Below are 16,816 nucleotides of genomic sequence, written 5' to 3' on the forward strand. Positions count from 1 at the left end.
AACAGTTGAACACACTTGTGGCATTCTTTCTACAATAGAAATCAGATATTCTTCAGAAAGTTCTTCCAACTCTGTTGCAGAAGTTCCCATAAATGTGTGTCACTTGTAGGTTGCTTTGCTTGCACTCTCCTGTCCAGTTCATCCCAAACCAGCTCCATGGGGTTTAAGTCTGGACCCTGTGCTGGACACTCCATGTTTTGAAGCGTACCATCTCTTTCTTTTTTCTTAAGGTAGTTCTGCCATAGCTTGGACTTATGTTTTGGGTCATTATGTTGCTGTAGGCCAACTAGGCGCATCCCAGAGGGTACTGCATGGCATAGCTGCAGACTGCTGTGGTAGCCATTTTGGTTCAGGGTGCCTTTCACTCTGTACAAGTCACCGACCCATCAAACCTGCAACTGAAAGTCTTCGCTTCACAGTTGAAACTCAGACTTGTTTTCTACGACCACTATCTTCACTGTACTTGAAGCTGTTGTCCTGTGAGTCTCCTCTCACTCCAGCTGTTGACTGTCATAAACTTGTCTTCTGATTCTGTTGTGTCTTTGGCTCTGCCAGACCTCTTCCTGTTAGCATTTCCTCCAGTTTCTGAGTGCCTTTGGATGGTGAAGGAAACTGAACTTACTGACACCTGGACTTTCTTGGACATTTCTCTGTAGGACAGACCTACATTTTTCAGTGTTCTGATGGTCTGTCTCTCTTCTATCGTTAATTGCCTTTTCCTCTTTTCCATTTTTATACTAACACACTACTTTCTGCAGTACAATACTGTTCAAGTAATGCTCACAACGGTATGCACCAAAGTGTGTTCCAACACTACTGTTATGCAAACACAGGGGGTTGGAAGGAATTCACAAATGTTGGGACACCTGTAGGAATTGGTAGCACCAACTTTAGAGGCTTTATCAACATCCATTGCTGCAGAACTGCTTTAAGTTGTTAACCCATTTCTTCCATCCATCTATCCATCCATCCATCCATCCATTATCTTCCGCTTCTTACGGGGCCGGGTCGCGGGGGCAACAGTCTAAGCAGGGATGCCCAGACTTCCCTCTGCCCAGACCTCCAGCTCTTCCGGGGGGCCCCTGAGACATTCCCAGGCCAGCCGAGAGACATAGTCTCTCCAACGTGTCCTAGGTCTTCCCCGAGGTCTCCTCCCGGTGGGACATACCCGGAGGCGTCCAGGAGGCATCCGAAGCAGATGCCCGAGCCACCTCATCTGGCCCCTCTTGATGTGGAGGAGTAACCCATTTCTTGTTCGCTGAAAAAGCCTTTTTGTATAATTCTGAATCTATCTATCTATCTATCTATCTATCTATCTATCTATCTATCTATCTATCTATCTATCTATCTATCTATCTATCTATCTATCTATATACACATTCTGTCACCTGGCCCTGCGTGTGTGTGTGTTGTGTGTGTGTGTTGTGTGTTGTGTACCTGTGAGGTGAAGTCATGCTGCTGCAGCTGTCGTCCTTCTCTCAGGTCCCAGGACCTGACGGTGTTGTCCAGACCCCCCGTCCACAGTTTGGTCCCATCGTTGGAGATGTCTATACAACTGGCCCCGTCGGTGTGGCCCTGGAACTGCCTGCACAAAAACAACACAAACAACCATAAAAACACATGATTCACCTAATAAAACCATACATATATGTACCATGGGCTGATGAAACACACACTCACTGTTTGTGACACTTGTAAACTTTGAACTTATCTGTATATTTAATCTGTACATCTGTATATAACCTGTATATTTGTATATAATCTATGTATTGTACATAATCTGTATAGTTGTATATAATCCTTATATTTGTGCTGAATCTGTATATTTGTATATAGTCTTATATTTGTATATTTGGCTGGTTTTAAGTGCAGCTGAGATTTGAGCTCAGAGATTGAATGCAAAACATTATAATGTAGAATGTATAATTATAATTCTGATCACACAGAAATAATGTAGCACATGTACACACCAGTTTGGATTAGACTGAAATCATTGACTCCGTTGTCATTAGGCATCATATTAGTGTTGGAGAGGACAGGAACACATGTACAGTACATGTGCAGAAGTCCTGGTCCATCATGTTTGTTAGTTTAACCCAGTTCTAAAGTCCACATGTGCATGTGTCAGTGTTTAGAGTATATAGTGTGACCTCACTGTGACCTTAACATGTCTTTAATCCTTTTGTTCAGACAACATGAGATTTACTGCATTAGTTTCCTGATGTTTTAGACCTGGTTTCATTCAACACATGTCGAATGTTTCCAACTGGTCTCGCGGCTTCTTATCATGGGGTCAGAGGTCACACTAAATAGTGACTTTAACCGCTAGAGCTCATTTAGTTCAGTGTGTTTTTTCTTTTATGTGTCATTTAGAGCTGTGCATATATTTCCTGTATTTTCTTGTTGTATCTGAAGAAAAGAGAATGAGAAATAAATACGTATAATCATTTGAAATCTGCAAAGACAACAAAGCTAGAGGTGATCTAAGACCTGTACATAGTCCTGTACATGGAATACAAAATATGAGTAAATGTGTTTACAGTATGTTACTGTAATAGCTGATATTCAAAACACTGTTACCTTCTTTAAATGGACTTTCCTTACATTTGCTTTGAAATTCCAAACCCTTAAAGTTCACAGACATCACTCCTGTCCATGGGATTTTGTTACTGCACGTCCATGTCAAATGCCACATCTGTTCTCAGGACTATTGTCATGTTTGAACGTCTTTGCATCTTGTTTGAATCTGTCCAACTGTTCAGTCCTGCTGTGAGGGAAATAGAATTCTATTTGCAGATACAAGTAAATGTTGTGACACTGAGTACATTTGTATTGGTTGGATCTCAAGTTGCACATGGGCTTGAACAGCAAATGTATGTTTTTGTTATTTATTGCTTTTGACACATTTACTACTGAGGGAAAACATAGAAGGTAAAAACTGCCTTTCTGTGGCCAAGTGAAAAAAATGTTGTTACTAAAATGAGTTATTTTCATCTCTGTCAACTGGTTTTCACTCTTAATGCTGTGGAAAATAAAAGGTCATCATCACAGTGGGTTTGTGTTTCCATGTACTTATAGAATACAGTAGTATATTTATAGTTGTGTTTCTCCAAGGATAGTGTTTGTGTTCATCTATCTATCTATCTATCTATCTATCTATCTATCTATCTATCTATCTATCTATACACACACACACACACACACACACAGTTTATTCATTTATTTATTTATTTATATTTATATATACAGGGTGGGGAAGCAAAATTTACAATATTTTGAGGCAGGGATTGAAAGACAGTGTATGACCAATTACTGCATTGAAAGTCATGAGAATTTATTTGCCACAAGAAAATTTACATAATAGAAAATGTTTTTATTCTATGTGTCCTCCTTCTTTCTCAATAACTGCCTTCACACGCTTCCTGAAACTTGTGCAAGTGTTCCTCAAATATTCGGGTGACAACTTCTCCCATTCTTCTTTAATAGTATCTTCCAGACTTTCTCGTAATAGTTTTGCTTATAGTCATTCTCTTCTTTACATTATAAACAGTCTTTATGGACACTCCAACTATTTTTGAAATCTCCTTTGGTGTGACGAGTGCATTCAGCAAATCACACACTCTTTGACGTTTGCTTTCCTGATTACTCATATGGGCAAAAGTTTCTGAAAAGGTATGGATAATAGTGTTAGGTATGATTATGACATCAATATATGTTTGGTTTCAAAACAATTGACGTAGTGCCTGCTGAGAAAAAAACAACTAAATGTTCATTGTAAATTTTGCTTCCCCACCCTGTATATGGTGGTTACTCTCCCCACCCTGTGTATAATTGAGTTCCACATGGATCAGTCCTATGAACCCCCCCAACACACACACACACACACACACACACACACACACACACTCACACACACACATACCTAACCAGAGTCTGGTTATGCAGATCCCACACAGCAATGTTTCCGTCAGAGCAGCAGGAGAAGCAGACCTTGGAGTCTGGGCTGATGGCCAGAGCGTAACAGGCAGGGGCTGATGAAGTTAGCTCTGCCTTGATACGTGGTGTGGGTGTGGCCAAATCCCAGATGGATAAAGTACTCGCCTCGCCGCCGACAATGAGAGTCCGCCCATCAGGAAGAAGTCGACAGGAGCGGATGTAGTTGTCTCTGTTCTAATGCAACAAACAAGCAAAAAATGCATCCCATCAGTCACTGGCACCAACTAGAAATGACAGAATGTTCAATACTTCTGATCTGAATGGACTTAAATGATACAAAACATGTATTTGTGTCGTTGCTGTGACACAGATCCTAGATTAAGTGGAGATTGTTTGTATGAATATAGGACTTATAATGAAGATGATGCAAATTAGTAACATTAGGCAGAATTGTTGTAATTGTCATGATGGTAATTAAAGTATTTTCCAGTCTCAGACATGTAGGCTATTTTTAGAACTGCAGCTATTGATCATTTTTGTAATTAATGAATTTATTGATTATTTTCTTCAACTTGATTAAAAGATTTTTTGACAAACATGAAACAGACGTGTGAAACTGACAAATAACTTGCCCTTTATTCCAGAACCAGAAACAACAACCACAAAAAGATTAAAAGTAAAAGGATATATAAAATATATATGTACAGAAATAACAACAATAACAACAGTACTGCCTGACATATCGCACTTCTACTTCTGTAATAACCTATAGGGTTTTATTACTACTACTACTATTATTATTATTATTTGTATAATTGTTTGTTTTTTGTACTGTCCTTATACATGTACATTTTTCTTGCACTTTACCTTGTTGCCTTGATCAGTAAATTTCCCTGTTGTGGAATCAATAAAGGTTCATCTAATCTAATAAAAGTACATATAAAAATATCTACATCTATAAACACAAAACGAGTCCAATGACATCTACAAACAATCTGTCAGGTCAGTCTTCAACACATTTGGATCCAACTTACTAACTTATACCAACTGAACATGGAACTAACATACAACTGTGTGTTGATCCTGGCGTCATGTGCGTCACAATAAGCGTCCATATGAAACACAACGGTGGAACCAATGTTTAACAGCAGAGAAATTAAGGAAACGAAGCTTTGATTCAGGAAAACTGTAATCGAATCCCTTTTTTTAAACAATTGGAGCCAATCGATTAATCGATTAATCATTTCGGATGGTGCAATTGGTCAGTTATTCCAGCCAACAATCCAAACAAAACAAAAATGATCTGAAGATCAGTCTAACGTCATGAAATGAATCAGTGTGGAGCAGCGCCTTATCACAAAAACAGTGGAATATTGAGGTGAATTCATAATAATAGGTGTTAAAACCAGAGTGAACTTACAAGGCAGTCGAGTTGAGACACGGGGGTCTTGTTGCCCGGGTGACTGATGTCCCACACCTTGACACAGCCCTTTCCACCGGTGTACACATGTCGGGTGGGGTTACTGATGGTGACGGCACACACCACTTCTCCGTGGCTCAGAGTATTGATCTGTCGTGCGTGACGTGGGATGCCCGGGCCGATCAGCGCGTCCGGAGGAAAAGGCACCGGCTGCATCTGTCCGTCAGCGCTCACATGGAACGAGTAGGCCCTGGACAACAGAGGGGACACGAGGGGACGTGAGGGGACGTGAGAGGACAGAGGGGACGTGAGGAGACATGAGGGGACGTGAGGGGACGTGAGGAGATGTGAGGAGACATGAGGAGATGTGAGGAGACATGAGGGGATGTGAGGAGACGGAGGGGAAGTGAGGGGAAGGAGGGGATGTGAGGGGACATGAGCTGACATGTCATGTCGGCTTCCAGACTGGGTCTGGATTTGTCTGTCTTTTAAGTTGTCTGTCATTTCCTGTTTTATTTTGTTAAGTTTCCCTCATGTGTCATGTCTGGTGTCTTTACTTCCCTTCTCTGATTGTGTCCACCTGTGCTGATTACCTGACTCCTCCCTGATTGTCTCCACCTGTGTCCAATTGTCTTCCCGCCCTCTTGTGTATTTAAACCCTGTGTCTTCCCCTATTTCTCTGCCAGTTTGTGTTCTACACTTGTGTGCTCACTTACCAGCATTTTTGGATCCTGTCAGTCTGTCTGCCCGTTTTGCCTTCCGACCACCGATTCTGCCTGTTCCTCATCTGCCTGTCCGTCTGGTTCTGACCTGGTTCGTTCATCTGACTTCTGATTCTGCCGTTGCCCCTGATTACCTCAGCCTCCAACGTGTACCCTGTGTTCTGACCCTCGCCTGGACTCTGACCGTGAGTAGCCTTCTCCTCATTTCCCGTTGCCTCCTGAATTGCCCTCCTGTGTATGACCTGGCCCGTTTTTTGACTATCCTGTTTTGCCCGGGATTCCTGTCGGGATTCCTCCGGCTCAGCCGTGCTGACCACCCACATTCCCCGCTCACAGCCCGGATGACGAGTCCAGATTCACACGCCTTTACAGACGTGTTAACAATTCAAAGCTGTGTTTTTCCTACTGTGATTGTGTTTAATAAACACTCTCAATTGGTCATCTGCGTTCTGGTCTTGCATTTGGGTTCAGCCTTTGTACCAGTCCCATTACATGACAGAGGGGATGTGAGGGGACAGACATGGAAAACTAACAAACAACTAGAGACATTTTACTCTGCTGAACGTACGGTTTTCCTCCAGGAATGCCTGACAGGTTTGGGGGAAGGCCAGGCACACGGATGTGGTGATGAGGATCAAATCCAACCTACAGAACATGATTTAAAAAAAAAAAAAAAAAAAATTTCACTAGATTACCGCTGATATCTTGACAGAGTACATTAATGTCCCAAATAAAATAATTAGTTTGAGTTTATCGACAGAATTGATTGAGTTTTGCAGTGTGTATCCTCTATGATCTGAACGCTGTAAAAAATATGCACCATAATCAAAACACTTTCACTCAGATACAGAGCACAAAACGCAGAGGATAATCTTATAATAGTGATAAATCATTTATGAAAGGTTAAATATCGAGAAATGTTTGGGACTAAATTAAGCATGATTATTCTGTGGACCTGTACAAGAGGAAACTTTCATGGTCATCAGATATGACCCATTTGGATGTCCAGAGGCTCCATAGTTACCGTGGAAACGCAGTCATCTTCTACAACATTGATTCACCAGTAAAACCCATGGAGTTAGATCAATAACAGTGGATGGACACCTGTTTTTATGTGCAGTTAAGGATATACCTTTGATGAAAAACTCGCTTTTCCTTCAGTTTTTTATGTTTTGATGTGATAACCGTTGAATTTACTCTGAGTTTTCATGAGCTTCTAATTTAAGTATAGGAAAATACATGACTTACAGTGAACATTACAAAATACAGAGAATAATATTATAATAAATTGTGATAGCTCACATAAGAAAGGTTCAATAAGAAGAAAAATTCATTGGGGAACTACCACAAAATTAGCACTGGGTCTTTATAGATTAAAATGACAGAGATTCCAGCTCCACTAAAGGGTGTAACTCTAATTATACCCCTGTCAACACCTAAAACTGTTATTTTCTACAAACTGTAGTTTTTGCTTTGATGTGTAGCCGTTGAAGTGCATAGTCGGTGGTCTCATTCACATCTACATACATCATTGTTGCAGGATCTTCAGTGATCATCACTATGAAACCCTGACTGCATCAGCACATGGAGAACATACAGTGCAGATGTCGCTTTGACGTTGCCGGTGATCACATGGTTCATGTAATCCTGAATTATTCCAAATGAACTGAGCACTCTTATGTTATTCAATGGGAGAATCAGCAGTGAGCATGGTAAATCTGAAAATAAACCATACACAACCGTTGTTGCAATTGCATATATTGTTGTGTGTTTTACTTTGGGGGGAAGGGTTGGTGTTAGCTTGGGTAGGCTACGTACGTGAGTGGTGCTAACTTTACAAGTTCATTCACTCTGTAATTGTAATGTACTCATAAGGAGATGGACAATTTATCATATTTAAGTTTTACTTTTATAGGACTGAGGTACAAGCAGAAAACAGTGGTTAGCTGTGAATACTGTCTGCCAAGCTCTGCTCTGATAACACACAATACGACATTAACTAGCAGATAGCATAGCGGCTAACTTAGCATGCTAGCGTTAGCACTGATGCTAAACTCATTAAAAACTCAACATTAGCAAACTTGTCTCAACAGAATTCTTATAGGATGAGTTGGATCTTTCAAAGGCCAAGTTACAGAAGTTTCTCTTCCTTTAACTCACGAATAATAACTTTAATGAATTTTTATTGGCAGAGCTCAGTTCTACAGCAACTCTCCTCCACATTAGCACATTACTCAGCTGACAAACTTAACCAAACACCACCAGGTTCAGCAAAGCAACTAATATAAAAACCACCAAGAACAACATTTGTACTAACGTTACCTTATGTTAAAAACTTCATAATTTGTGGTCAAAGTGGTTAAATTTCAACAGCTGGCCAAGTCAGCTAGCAGACGATAGGGCTACAGCTGAAAATCCAACATAACAGTTGTTTAAGATATAAATTTATACAAATGCTCACACATACCAAAGAAAACAAAATTCATAACATAAATGTCCACTAATACAGGAAATACACTCAATAATTTGAAAGATGAAGATATCTTATTAACTACGTACTGGAATTTCAAGATCAGCTGCAATAGAAATGAATGTGTTCCCACAGCATTACTCTCAATGTAGGAACTACCGGCCCCACCAGAACCCGGAAGTAGGTCCATATTTCGTCCGCCATTTTCTACAGCAGGAGTCTATGGAAGTGTTGCTACTCTGATATCGAAAACTTTGATATAGTGTAAATGTGTGTCGGTGTGTATTCAGGTACCACTTGTGTGCGTCCATAAGCTGCTACAGCGGCAGCCGCCACCGCGCTCATCTGTGGTGAGATGTTGTGCAGACCGGTGTAGGCCCCGCCTGCTCCGCTCAGATCCCCGTTCATACCCGGGTGGGGGACCATCCCGAACGGACCGGGGTACGAGCAGGGCACAGCCAACGGCGTTCGAAGACCAGGAGCTACAACACAAACAACATCATGTAAATGTGTCAGTGTGACATTTATATCATTGTATTTTTTCATTTTCTGGTGTAGTGTCCTGAAGTTATTCACACATTCTATCATTCACCTTTAACAGGTCGTCATATTAACCCCTTCAGTGTTTTATCTGTTAGAACTGGAGCTGAAAAGTGGTTCCACTGTTGTGTTTCACACGGACGCATATTGTGACACACGTGTGGAGTCAGTGGTCACAGAGGGGTTCAGTTTTACTGGTTCAGAGGGAACACATGCTGTGGGATTTTCCTGCTTGGAGGATCAGGGAACCCCACATAGAGTCTGGTCCAGTGACTGGATTCAAACCTCTGTCTGCACTGATGAGGGTTAAAGCCATTCTCCAGTTTGATAAAAGAGCACATGTTCAGAACAAGATGTCATCGAGACATCTATCCAAAACCTACTGACATTATTTTTTTGTTTATAAAAAATAAAAATCATAATACCAAAGTGTGTAGTTAAACTGCAGAATATTCATCCTATTAGTCTGTTAGTGTTGGTTTATTAACACTCACTCATATTAAAATATTCATCCTTTTGGTCTGTTAGTCAGTCCCTCCAGAAAAACATGATTATGTGATCGCATAATTCAGTGCATTATCAAGTAAATAGCAGACATTATGAGGGGGTCTGCATTTTTTCAAAAAGGGCGCATATTCACTGCAATAATAGTATGTTTCCATGAAAAATACGCAAAATATGCGGGGCTCACATGATTTCATAATCCCCACATTTTTCCACATATAAAGTTTAAAAAATATTGCATTGTCTTTTGCATTGTCTGGGTGATAAAGACTGCTTCATATGAATGTATGCTCCATACGGTCAATAACAGGGATGGAACCACAGCACCAGTTTGTGAGTCATTCTGGTGTTACCTAACTATGACTGACAGTCAGCAGGATGATAGTTGAACTACTTCCCTCATGTATTTAATTAATTCATTAATTAATTACTTATCTATTTTTTTTTTTTTTTTTTTTTCTTGAGACCTTCCACGCTTTGTAGTTTTTTTGTTTTTTTTTTGACACTTCTCATGTATTTACAGAAGCCCTCAATGTTATTATTAAGCAACATTGTATGAATGTCATGATCCAAGTGAAAACTAATAAAAACTTGAATTATAGAAAAAATATTGCATTGTAACTTGACACAGGTAGTGATGTAACATGCGACGCGCAACGTCATGGGCTCGCACATCCACAGAAGGTGAACTAACCACGAGCCTCAGGAAAACCTCTGCAAGATGATGAAAAATGCAGTTCATTTGCTAACGTAAATATCTACAAAAGACAGAGCAAACCAGTACCCGATGTCCTACAGGAAAGCAGGTTCATACTATTTTATTAATAATACTAAAAATAATGGATTACATTTCTATAGCACTTTTCAAGGCACCCAAAGTGCTTTATATTACAGATCCATTATTCATTCACTCTGACATTCACACACTGGTGATGGTAAAGTACATTTGTAGCCAAGTCCTGGGGCAGACTGACACATTTTACAGCCCATGCAGCTGTACGTTGGAACACGAGCCACTTCTCCAGCACGAAACATTTGAAAATGGTTTCTGTTGCAGCGATAACAATATTGTATGAACCTAAATGCTCTAATAACCTTCAAACAGATGGTCTGTTCTACCTTTTGTGAAGCAGGAAGTGATTAATTTATTTTTGACACTTCCGACTCAGTTGTGCCACATTTGAACCACGCTTGGAAAATAAAGAGCTAAAACAGAACCGGCCCTTTCTGGGATGCAGTGTATGCTTACTTCATGTATGTTTGCTGATCATAGGATGTAACTAGAACAGGGTGTGGGAGAAGAATCAGTTTTTTTCAGTGAAACATATTTTTCCAGTTCCCGCATATTTTCGCAACTTTGCGCATTTGCTGCAGATTCCCACAGTTTCACCAAATAAAATCACATAAAAACCTGCATATTCCATCACATAATCAAGGATTGTTGCTTACATTTTTTCTTTTTGGTTAGTGTAGGTATTTTAACACTCACTCGTATTAGTGTAATATTCATCTGCTTCATCTGCTCTTGACATATGTCTGTTCACCTTTTCTTTCAATGACCTTATAAATGTATCGTCTGAATGTTAGCTCTGTGCATGGAACATCTTTATTACCTCCGCCAAGGAGGTTATGTTTTTGCCAGGGTTTGTTTGTTTGTTTGTTTGTTTGTCTGTCCGTTAGTGTGCAACATAACTCAAAAAGTTATGGACGGATTTGGATGAAATTTTCAGGGTTTGTTGGAAATGGGATAAGGAAGAAATTATTAAATTTTGGTGGTGATCGGGGGTGGGGGGGCCCACGGGGGGGGCCACGTTTGTCTGTCTGTTAGTGTGCAACATAACTCAAAAAGTTATGGACAGATTTGGATGAAATTTTCAGGGTTTGTTGGAAATGGGATAAGGAAGAAATTATTAAATTTTGGTGGTGATCGGGGGTGGGGGCACTGATCAGCCTTGGCGGAGGTCTGCGCTCTCCGAGTGCTTCTAGTTTTGATCATGATATTTTTGGAAATTGCTATTAAACATGTATCTAATTCATTCCTCAATAAAATAAAAATGACAGAATGGTAATAATGCATTATTGATTTACAATCCTTTCAGTCAAACTGATGGACAGAGCGAGTCCTGGAACCTCAGGGGAACTTTACCACAGTTGTTTTCCTTTCCTTTATCTGCTCCAGTGCCAGGCTGTGTTCAATCTACTGAAGCTGAATCCAGCTGAATGTTTCTGTTGTGGGTAAATCAGTGTCCATGCTCCTCACCCAGTGTCTCCACTCCTGCTGGTTTAGCAGACGTTGTCCTCAGGCCTGGGGTGGAGGCGCTGCTGGGGGTGGGGGCGTCGGAGCGTGACGTCGGGGTGCTGGACTTGGACACAGGCGTCGTGGACTTCTCATTCTAAACAGCAACAGAATACAAGAGGGGTCTAAACACTGACTGCAGAGGGCGCTGTTCTCCTCCTATTCACAGATTTAACATCAGATCTAACAGGAGAGGAAGATGACTGAGGCAGGCTCTGGTTCCACTTCTGATTTATCATCTGTTCACCTCAAACTGTTATTACCAAACAATTCTGAAAAAAGTTTGAAAAAAAAAAAAAAAAAAAAAAAAAGACAAAGGCTATTTTTACCCAGAAGACTCACTAAATTAATGTCTTTGGATTTGGACGACGGCGTGCTGCTGGACGAGGCAATGGATGACGGACTGAGGGGCGCGTCCTTCTTTAAGAGGCGATTCTTGTCCAATCCGTTCTCCCGAGGCGAGTGGGCAGGACTTCCTCGCGGAGACACCGGATCCTGTGTTTGGACAAAGACAAGAAAACCAAGTGATTTGAATCTTTTCAAACCAGGGACAATAAAGGCACCGTGTTGGCTGGAGTTTGTACCTCATTAGAGACGTCCACCACCAAGTTCTCATCGCTCTTCTCTCCATCACTTTCCTGAGATTGACATGAAAAAACACACACTTTACTTTTATTCTTCTATCTGGACTGATTTGTTTTTAGATTTTCTGAGGTACAAAGTACCCTCTGTTGTTTTAATAGATAGATAGATAGATAGATAGATAGATAGGCACAAGAGCAAACACTACACACTATACATAACAAATCAGAAGAATAAAAAGATCTGGGTAGAATTTGGATAATAACTGTAATGTGCTAAAATAGAATAAATAAATAAATAAATAAATAAAATATATACACACACATTTAAAGATTATTAAGACACAAAATTAAAACAGTAATTTGTTCAATATGTACTAGACAATATATTATCAACATGATAATTAAAGAAGTATACATAATAAGAGTGTAAAAATATAGTTGTGTGTAATTCTAATTCTGTGCTTCTAAGGTGCAGGTAAACAGTCTGATGGACACAGGCAGGACTGATTTCCTGTGTGGTTCAGTGGTGCATTTAGGTGGAATCAGTCTGGGGACATAAACTATAATTGTACACTAGAGCAACACTAAACGTCAGCAATACATTCATGTACATAACAGTGTCAAGTTTAAAAGAAAAAAACACATTTCCAATTTTTAGTGACAGACTAATTAATAAATAATCAATAGGACCTTTTACATATATTTGCAGATACTGGCAGTAATAATGGATGATAGTTCATATTAATTTTCTATCCTGGAAATAGTGACAATGCCCGGTTTATAATAATGTGAAAGACACATTTTCAGTGTTGGAGAGTTTCAGGGGCTGTTGGTGATTTCTTGCTATTGTTTTGATCTCAAATAAAAATACAAAAATAAATAAATGCATATCAGTAGATGTAGTAGTGATGTAGTAGTCTAATTTTAATAATATTTTTGTTCTGTTCTGATGTCTTTTCTATCCCCACATGCTTTGTTGTACATACAGAAGCAAGAGTTTACAAGGCACTCCTGAATGCATCACCAGTCCATTGTGGTGTGTATGTTTGTTGACTTGGAACTTGGAGACTGAACACAGATTTGACAAATGATACTAAATTATTTACACCTCATCTGTTTTAACTGTGACTATTTGAATATAGGAAAATAAATCCTGTGTATTCTTCATACTCCGTTTTGTTTTGCTCAAATTGTATACATTTATTGAAAGTGAATGTCCCAGATAGGTGGATTTATTCATCTAAAAAGCTCATGCAGTAATAAGGATAACAATCTGGACTCTTTAACCGCCTCTGTCCTGTTTTTGTTTCCTCATTTTTAGTTTTGAGTTCATATCCAGATGGCTCAGATGCCATCATGTCTTTCTGTCTGTGTTTTTCTATTGATGATTGTTCAAAAAGTTTGCATCTGGCTCATGAGCTACAACTTTCCTTCTGTGTTTCTTCTGTTATGAAACTGACTTTTGGATCATTGGATCTTTGGGAGCTTTAAAGTGACATGTAGTTTTGACAAAACCTCTCATTAATGTAGTTGTGGAGGTGCAGAGGCCATATGACACCATATGGTTCTTGGATAATCATGTGTTTCTGCCATTCATCTGTCTTTCTGTCAAAAACAATACGTTTAAAGACATATATGCCGACTCTCAGCCACAAAAAGTCAGCTTTGCACTCACATAACGTGTGGAGGCCAACTCCTTCTCATCCGTCTTCTGTTTCTTGGTGTCAGACGTGTAATCGCTGGAGTTCCGGTGTTTCTCTCCAGTCCGAAAACTGGCTGACGGAGACACAGATGAGCTCTGGAAGAAAAAAAACACTAGTGTCACCCAAAAAAAAAAAGTCCAATTACTGTATGTATGTGACATAGACTCAGCATAAACCTATACTGTATCCAAGCTCTTTGTCTTCCTGTGTTGATGAACTGGACACAGAAAAAACAAATCTACTGTATGAAAGTTTCAGACGAAGGCTTTTTGACTTAAGATGGATTTACATCTGACAATGTTCATGCATTTTAAACCCATTACAGATTATTATTTACCAACATACATAATGGCTAAAATTTACTTAGGGGGTCAAATGAGTGGCCATTTTTGTCAAAAAAAAAAAAAGTTGTAAGAAATGCATAGAACTGTGTTGAAATAATGCTAATACATTTGTGCACAGACTACTGATATTATTTGACAGTGGAAGCTATATTTTCAGAAATTTTTGAAAATTGTAATATTGCCCTTTGTACCAAAACCGCATTTGGTTATATTTGTTTACACCTGGCAGGGGGGACGGGGCAGCAATGAAACTAATGAATTCATTATAGAACAGAATATAGCATAGAATATAAAATAGCACAGAATAGAAGAAAATAAATTAGAATAGAATTCTTAAAATAGAATTAGAAAGAGCATAAAAAACTGGTGGACGGACGTGACATTACCCATGATGCTCTGGTCAGTACCAGTACTTTATTAGTAATAAACTTATAGACTTACTATTGCTAATTCTCCTCTTATTCATAAATGTTAGTATTGTGGATCTAGAACAATAACAGCTGACACAAAAACACAAAATGTGGCAGTGGACGGATGTGACATGGTTGTTACAGATCCCATCATACTGATGCTCGGCAGCCATGTCACCGTTTCCACTAATGATCCCTGTGCAAAAACTAGGATCAGAATTATTTATTGTATAGTTTATCATCATACTAAAGAGTAAATAACTATATAGAATTGTTATTTCTTTATAAAAATGCTTATTATTAGAAAACTGTTGATTTAAAAAGTGACGTGTGACATTCTTAATGTATGTATTGGTGTAACATAAGCAGGATGGATCAGCACCATACTCCATATTGAACCTGTAAAAATAAAACATGTGATATGTAGGATAGAATCTTGTAAGAAAAACTGGGGAATCCTAAAGAATAGAATATTTGTTTATCAGGTAAATTCAGTTAAAATATAACTTGGCCATTTGTGACATGAAAATATAGCATTAATTGTGATGAAATTGGACATTTTTGAGCTGAAAACATAGTTCATATGACCATCAACATGTTGCAATAGAACTGAAATCCTGTAAATTTGCATAACTTGCATTTACCAACACAAAGTTCCTTTGGGGATTCACTTATATTGATTTCTTATGCACAAAGACATAAATAAAACCTCTAAGCAAATTTTAGCCGATAAACATCCAGTGAGGAAACATTTTGATGACGTATTTTGTGGGCAGGTGGCAGAAAGTGACAATTGTCGTGTCAACAGTACATGGAAGCCGGTGTCAGGAACGCTAAATTCAGGACAGAAACAGAGTAATGGAAGACACAGAGGCCTTCTCCAATTATTTGAATTAACTGTCAACGAGAGACAAGGTGTCTTACACAGATAAGTTGACCATTAGCAGCGGGGTGAGGTTTCCTGATCCAAACTCACTGTCAGCTCAGTGGGCGGAGCCAACCAAATGGCTGAAGCTGCAGTGGACGGACATCTGTTTATATCCGGTTGAAAAAACCAGCGTTTACACAAAAGAAAAGCTCAAGGCATACAAATCCCTCAGTGCCTATAACTTTGTTGCACCGGACGTTTTAAGGGTAGGAATATAGTGGCAACTCACACAAAAGAGAAAAATCACATACGCAGCCCGTGTCACTTTTTATTAGTGAACATCAGGGCCGGTTGTGTCCAGTCACATTAGGGTGGGCTGTTTAAATAACAGGTGGGAAACTTGGTTGGTATGTACAGATGATAGCTAAGCTGAATAGTGTCCTGAAGGCTGACAATTTGACCTGCAGTCCTGACGGCATTGAAAAGAAGTGGTGGGGGGTTTATTTAAGAATAAGAACTCCTTTATTGATCCAAAAAGAGAAATTCAATTGTTGGGCAGCTCAACTCTTTAATGTAAAATAAAAATCATTTTAGAAGTCTTTCATGCATATTTCTTTTCATTGGATGAGCTTGAAAAATAAAAGAATGAATGCTAAATACTAATAAAATAAATTATTCTCACTGTGGCCAGAATTTACACAAAAACAAGGCAGTCTACTCTTGTTCAAACTCAGATTGAAACGTGGCACAATAGAACAACCACACAAAAGTAAAAATAAAATAACTAGATTTAATTTTTTTATGTTTCATAAACAAAAAAGTCTTATTCAAATTCAATCTGAAAAGTGACAAATGACAAAGAAAACAACAAATCTTTCTTTTCTTTTATTAGTGAACATCAGGGCTGGTTGTGTCCAGTCACATTAGGGTGGGCTGTTTAAATAACAGGTGGGAAACTTGGTTGGTATGTACAGATGATAGCTAAGCTGAATAGTGTCCTGAAGGCTGACAATTTGACC

General features: G+C 39.2%; 1 protein-coding gene across 2 annotated transcripts in view; it reads right to left on the reverse strand.

Annotated features, from left to right (window-relative positions):
- The window catches only part of LOC115425186 (transducin-like enhancer protein 4), a 106,148-nt gene that overhangs the window by 14,573 nt on the left and 74,759 nt on the right, over positions 1–16,816 (reverse strand). For both annotated transcript variants that reach the window (XM_030142568.1, XM_030142567.1), the window contains exons 9-17: positions 14,148–14,270; positions 12,473–12,526; positions 12,231–12,383; positions 11,853–11,985; positions 8,843–9,030; positions 6,647–6,723; positions 5,357–5,606; positions 3,923–4,170; positions 1,438–1,585 (exon numbers count right to left, since the gene is read on the reverse strand). In XM_030142568.1, the coding sequence (XP_029998428.1) occupies positions 1,438–1,585; positions 3,923–4,170; positions 5,357–5,606; positions 6,647–6,723; positions 8,843–9,030; positions 11,853–11,985; positions 12,231–12,383; positions 12,473–12,526; positions 14,148–14,270 (1,374 nt within the window). The remainder of the gene's footprint in view (positions 1–1,437; positions 1,586–3,922; positions 4,171–5,356; positions 5,607–6,646; positions 6,724–8,842; positions 9,031–11,852; positions 11,986–12,230; positions 12,384–12,472; positions 12,527–14,147; positions 14,271–16,816) is intronic.

The sequence above is a fragment of the Sphaeramia orbicularis genome, chromosome 9, assembly GCF_902148855.1.
Source record: "Sphaeramia orbicularis chromosome 9, fSphaOr1.1, whole genome shotgun sequence".
Classification (NCBI taxonomy): Eukaryota; Metazoa; Chordata; class Actinopteri; order Kurtiformes; family Apogonidae; genus Sphaeramia; species Sphaeramia orbicularis.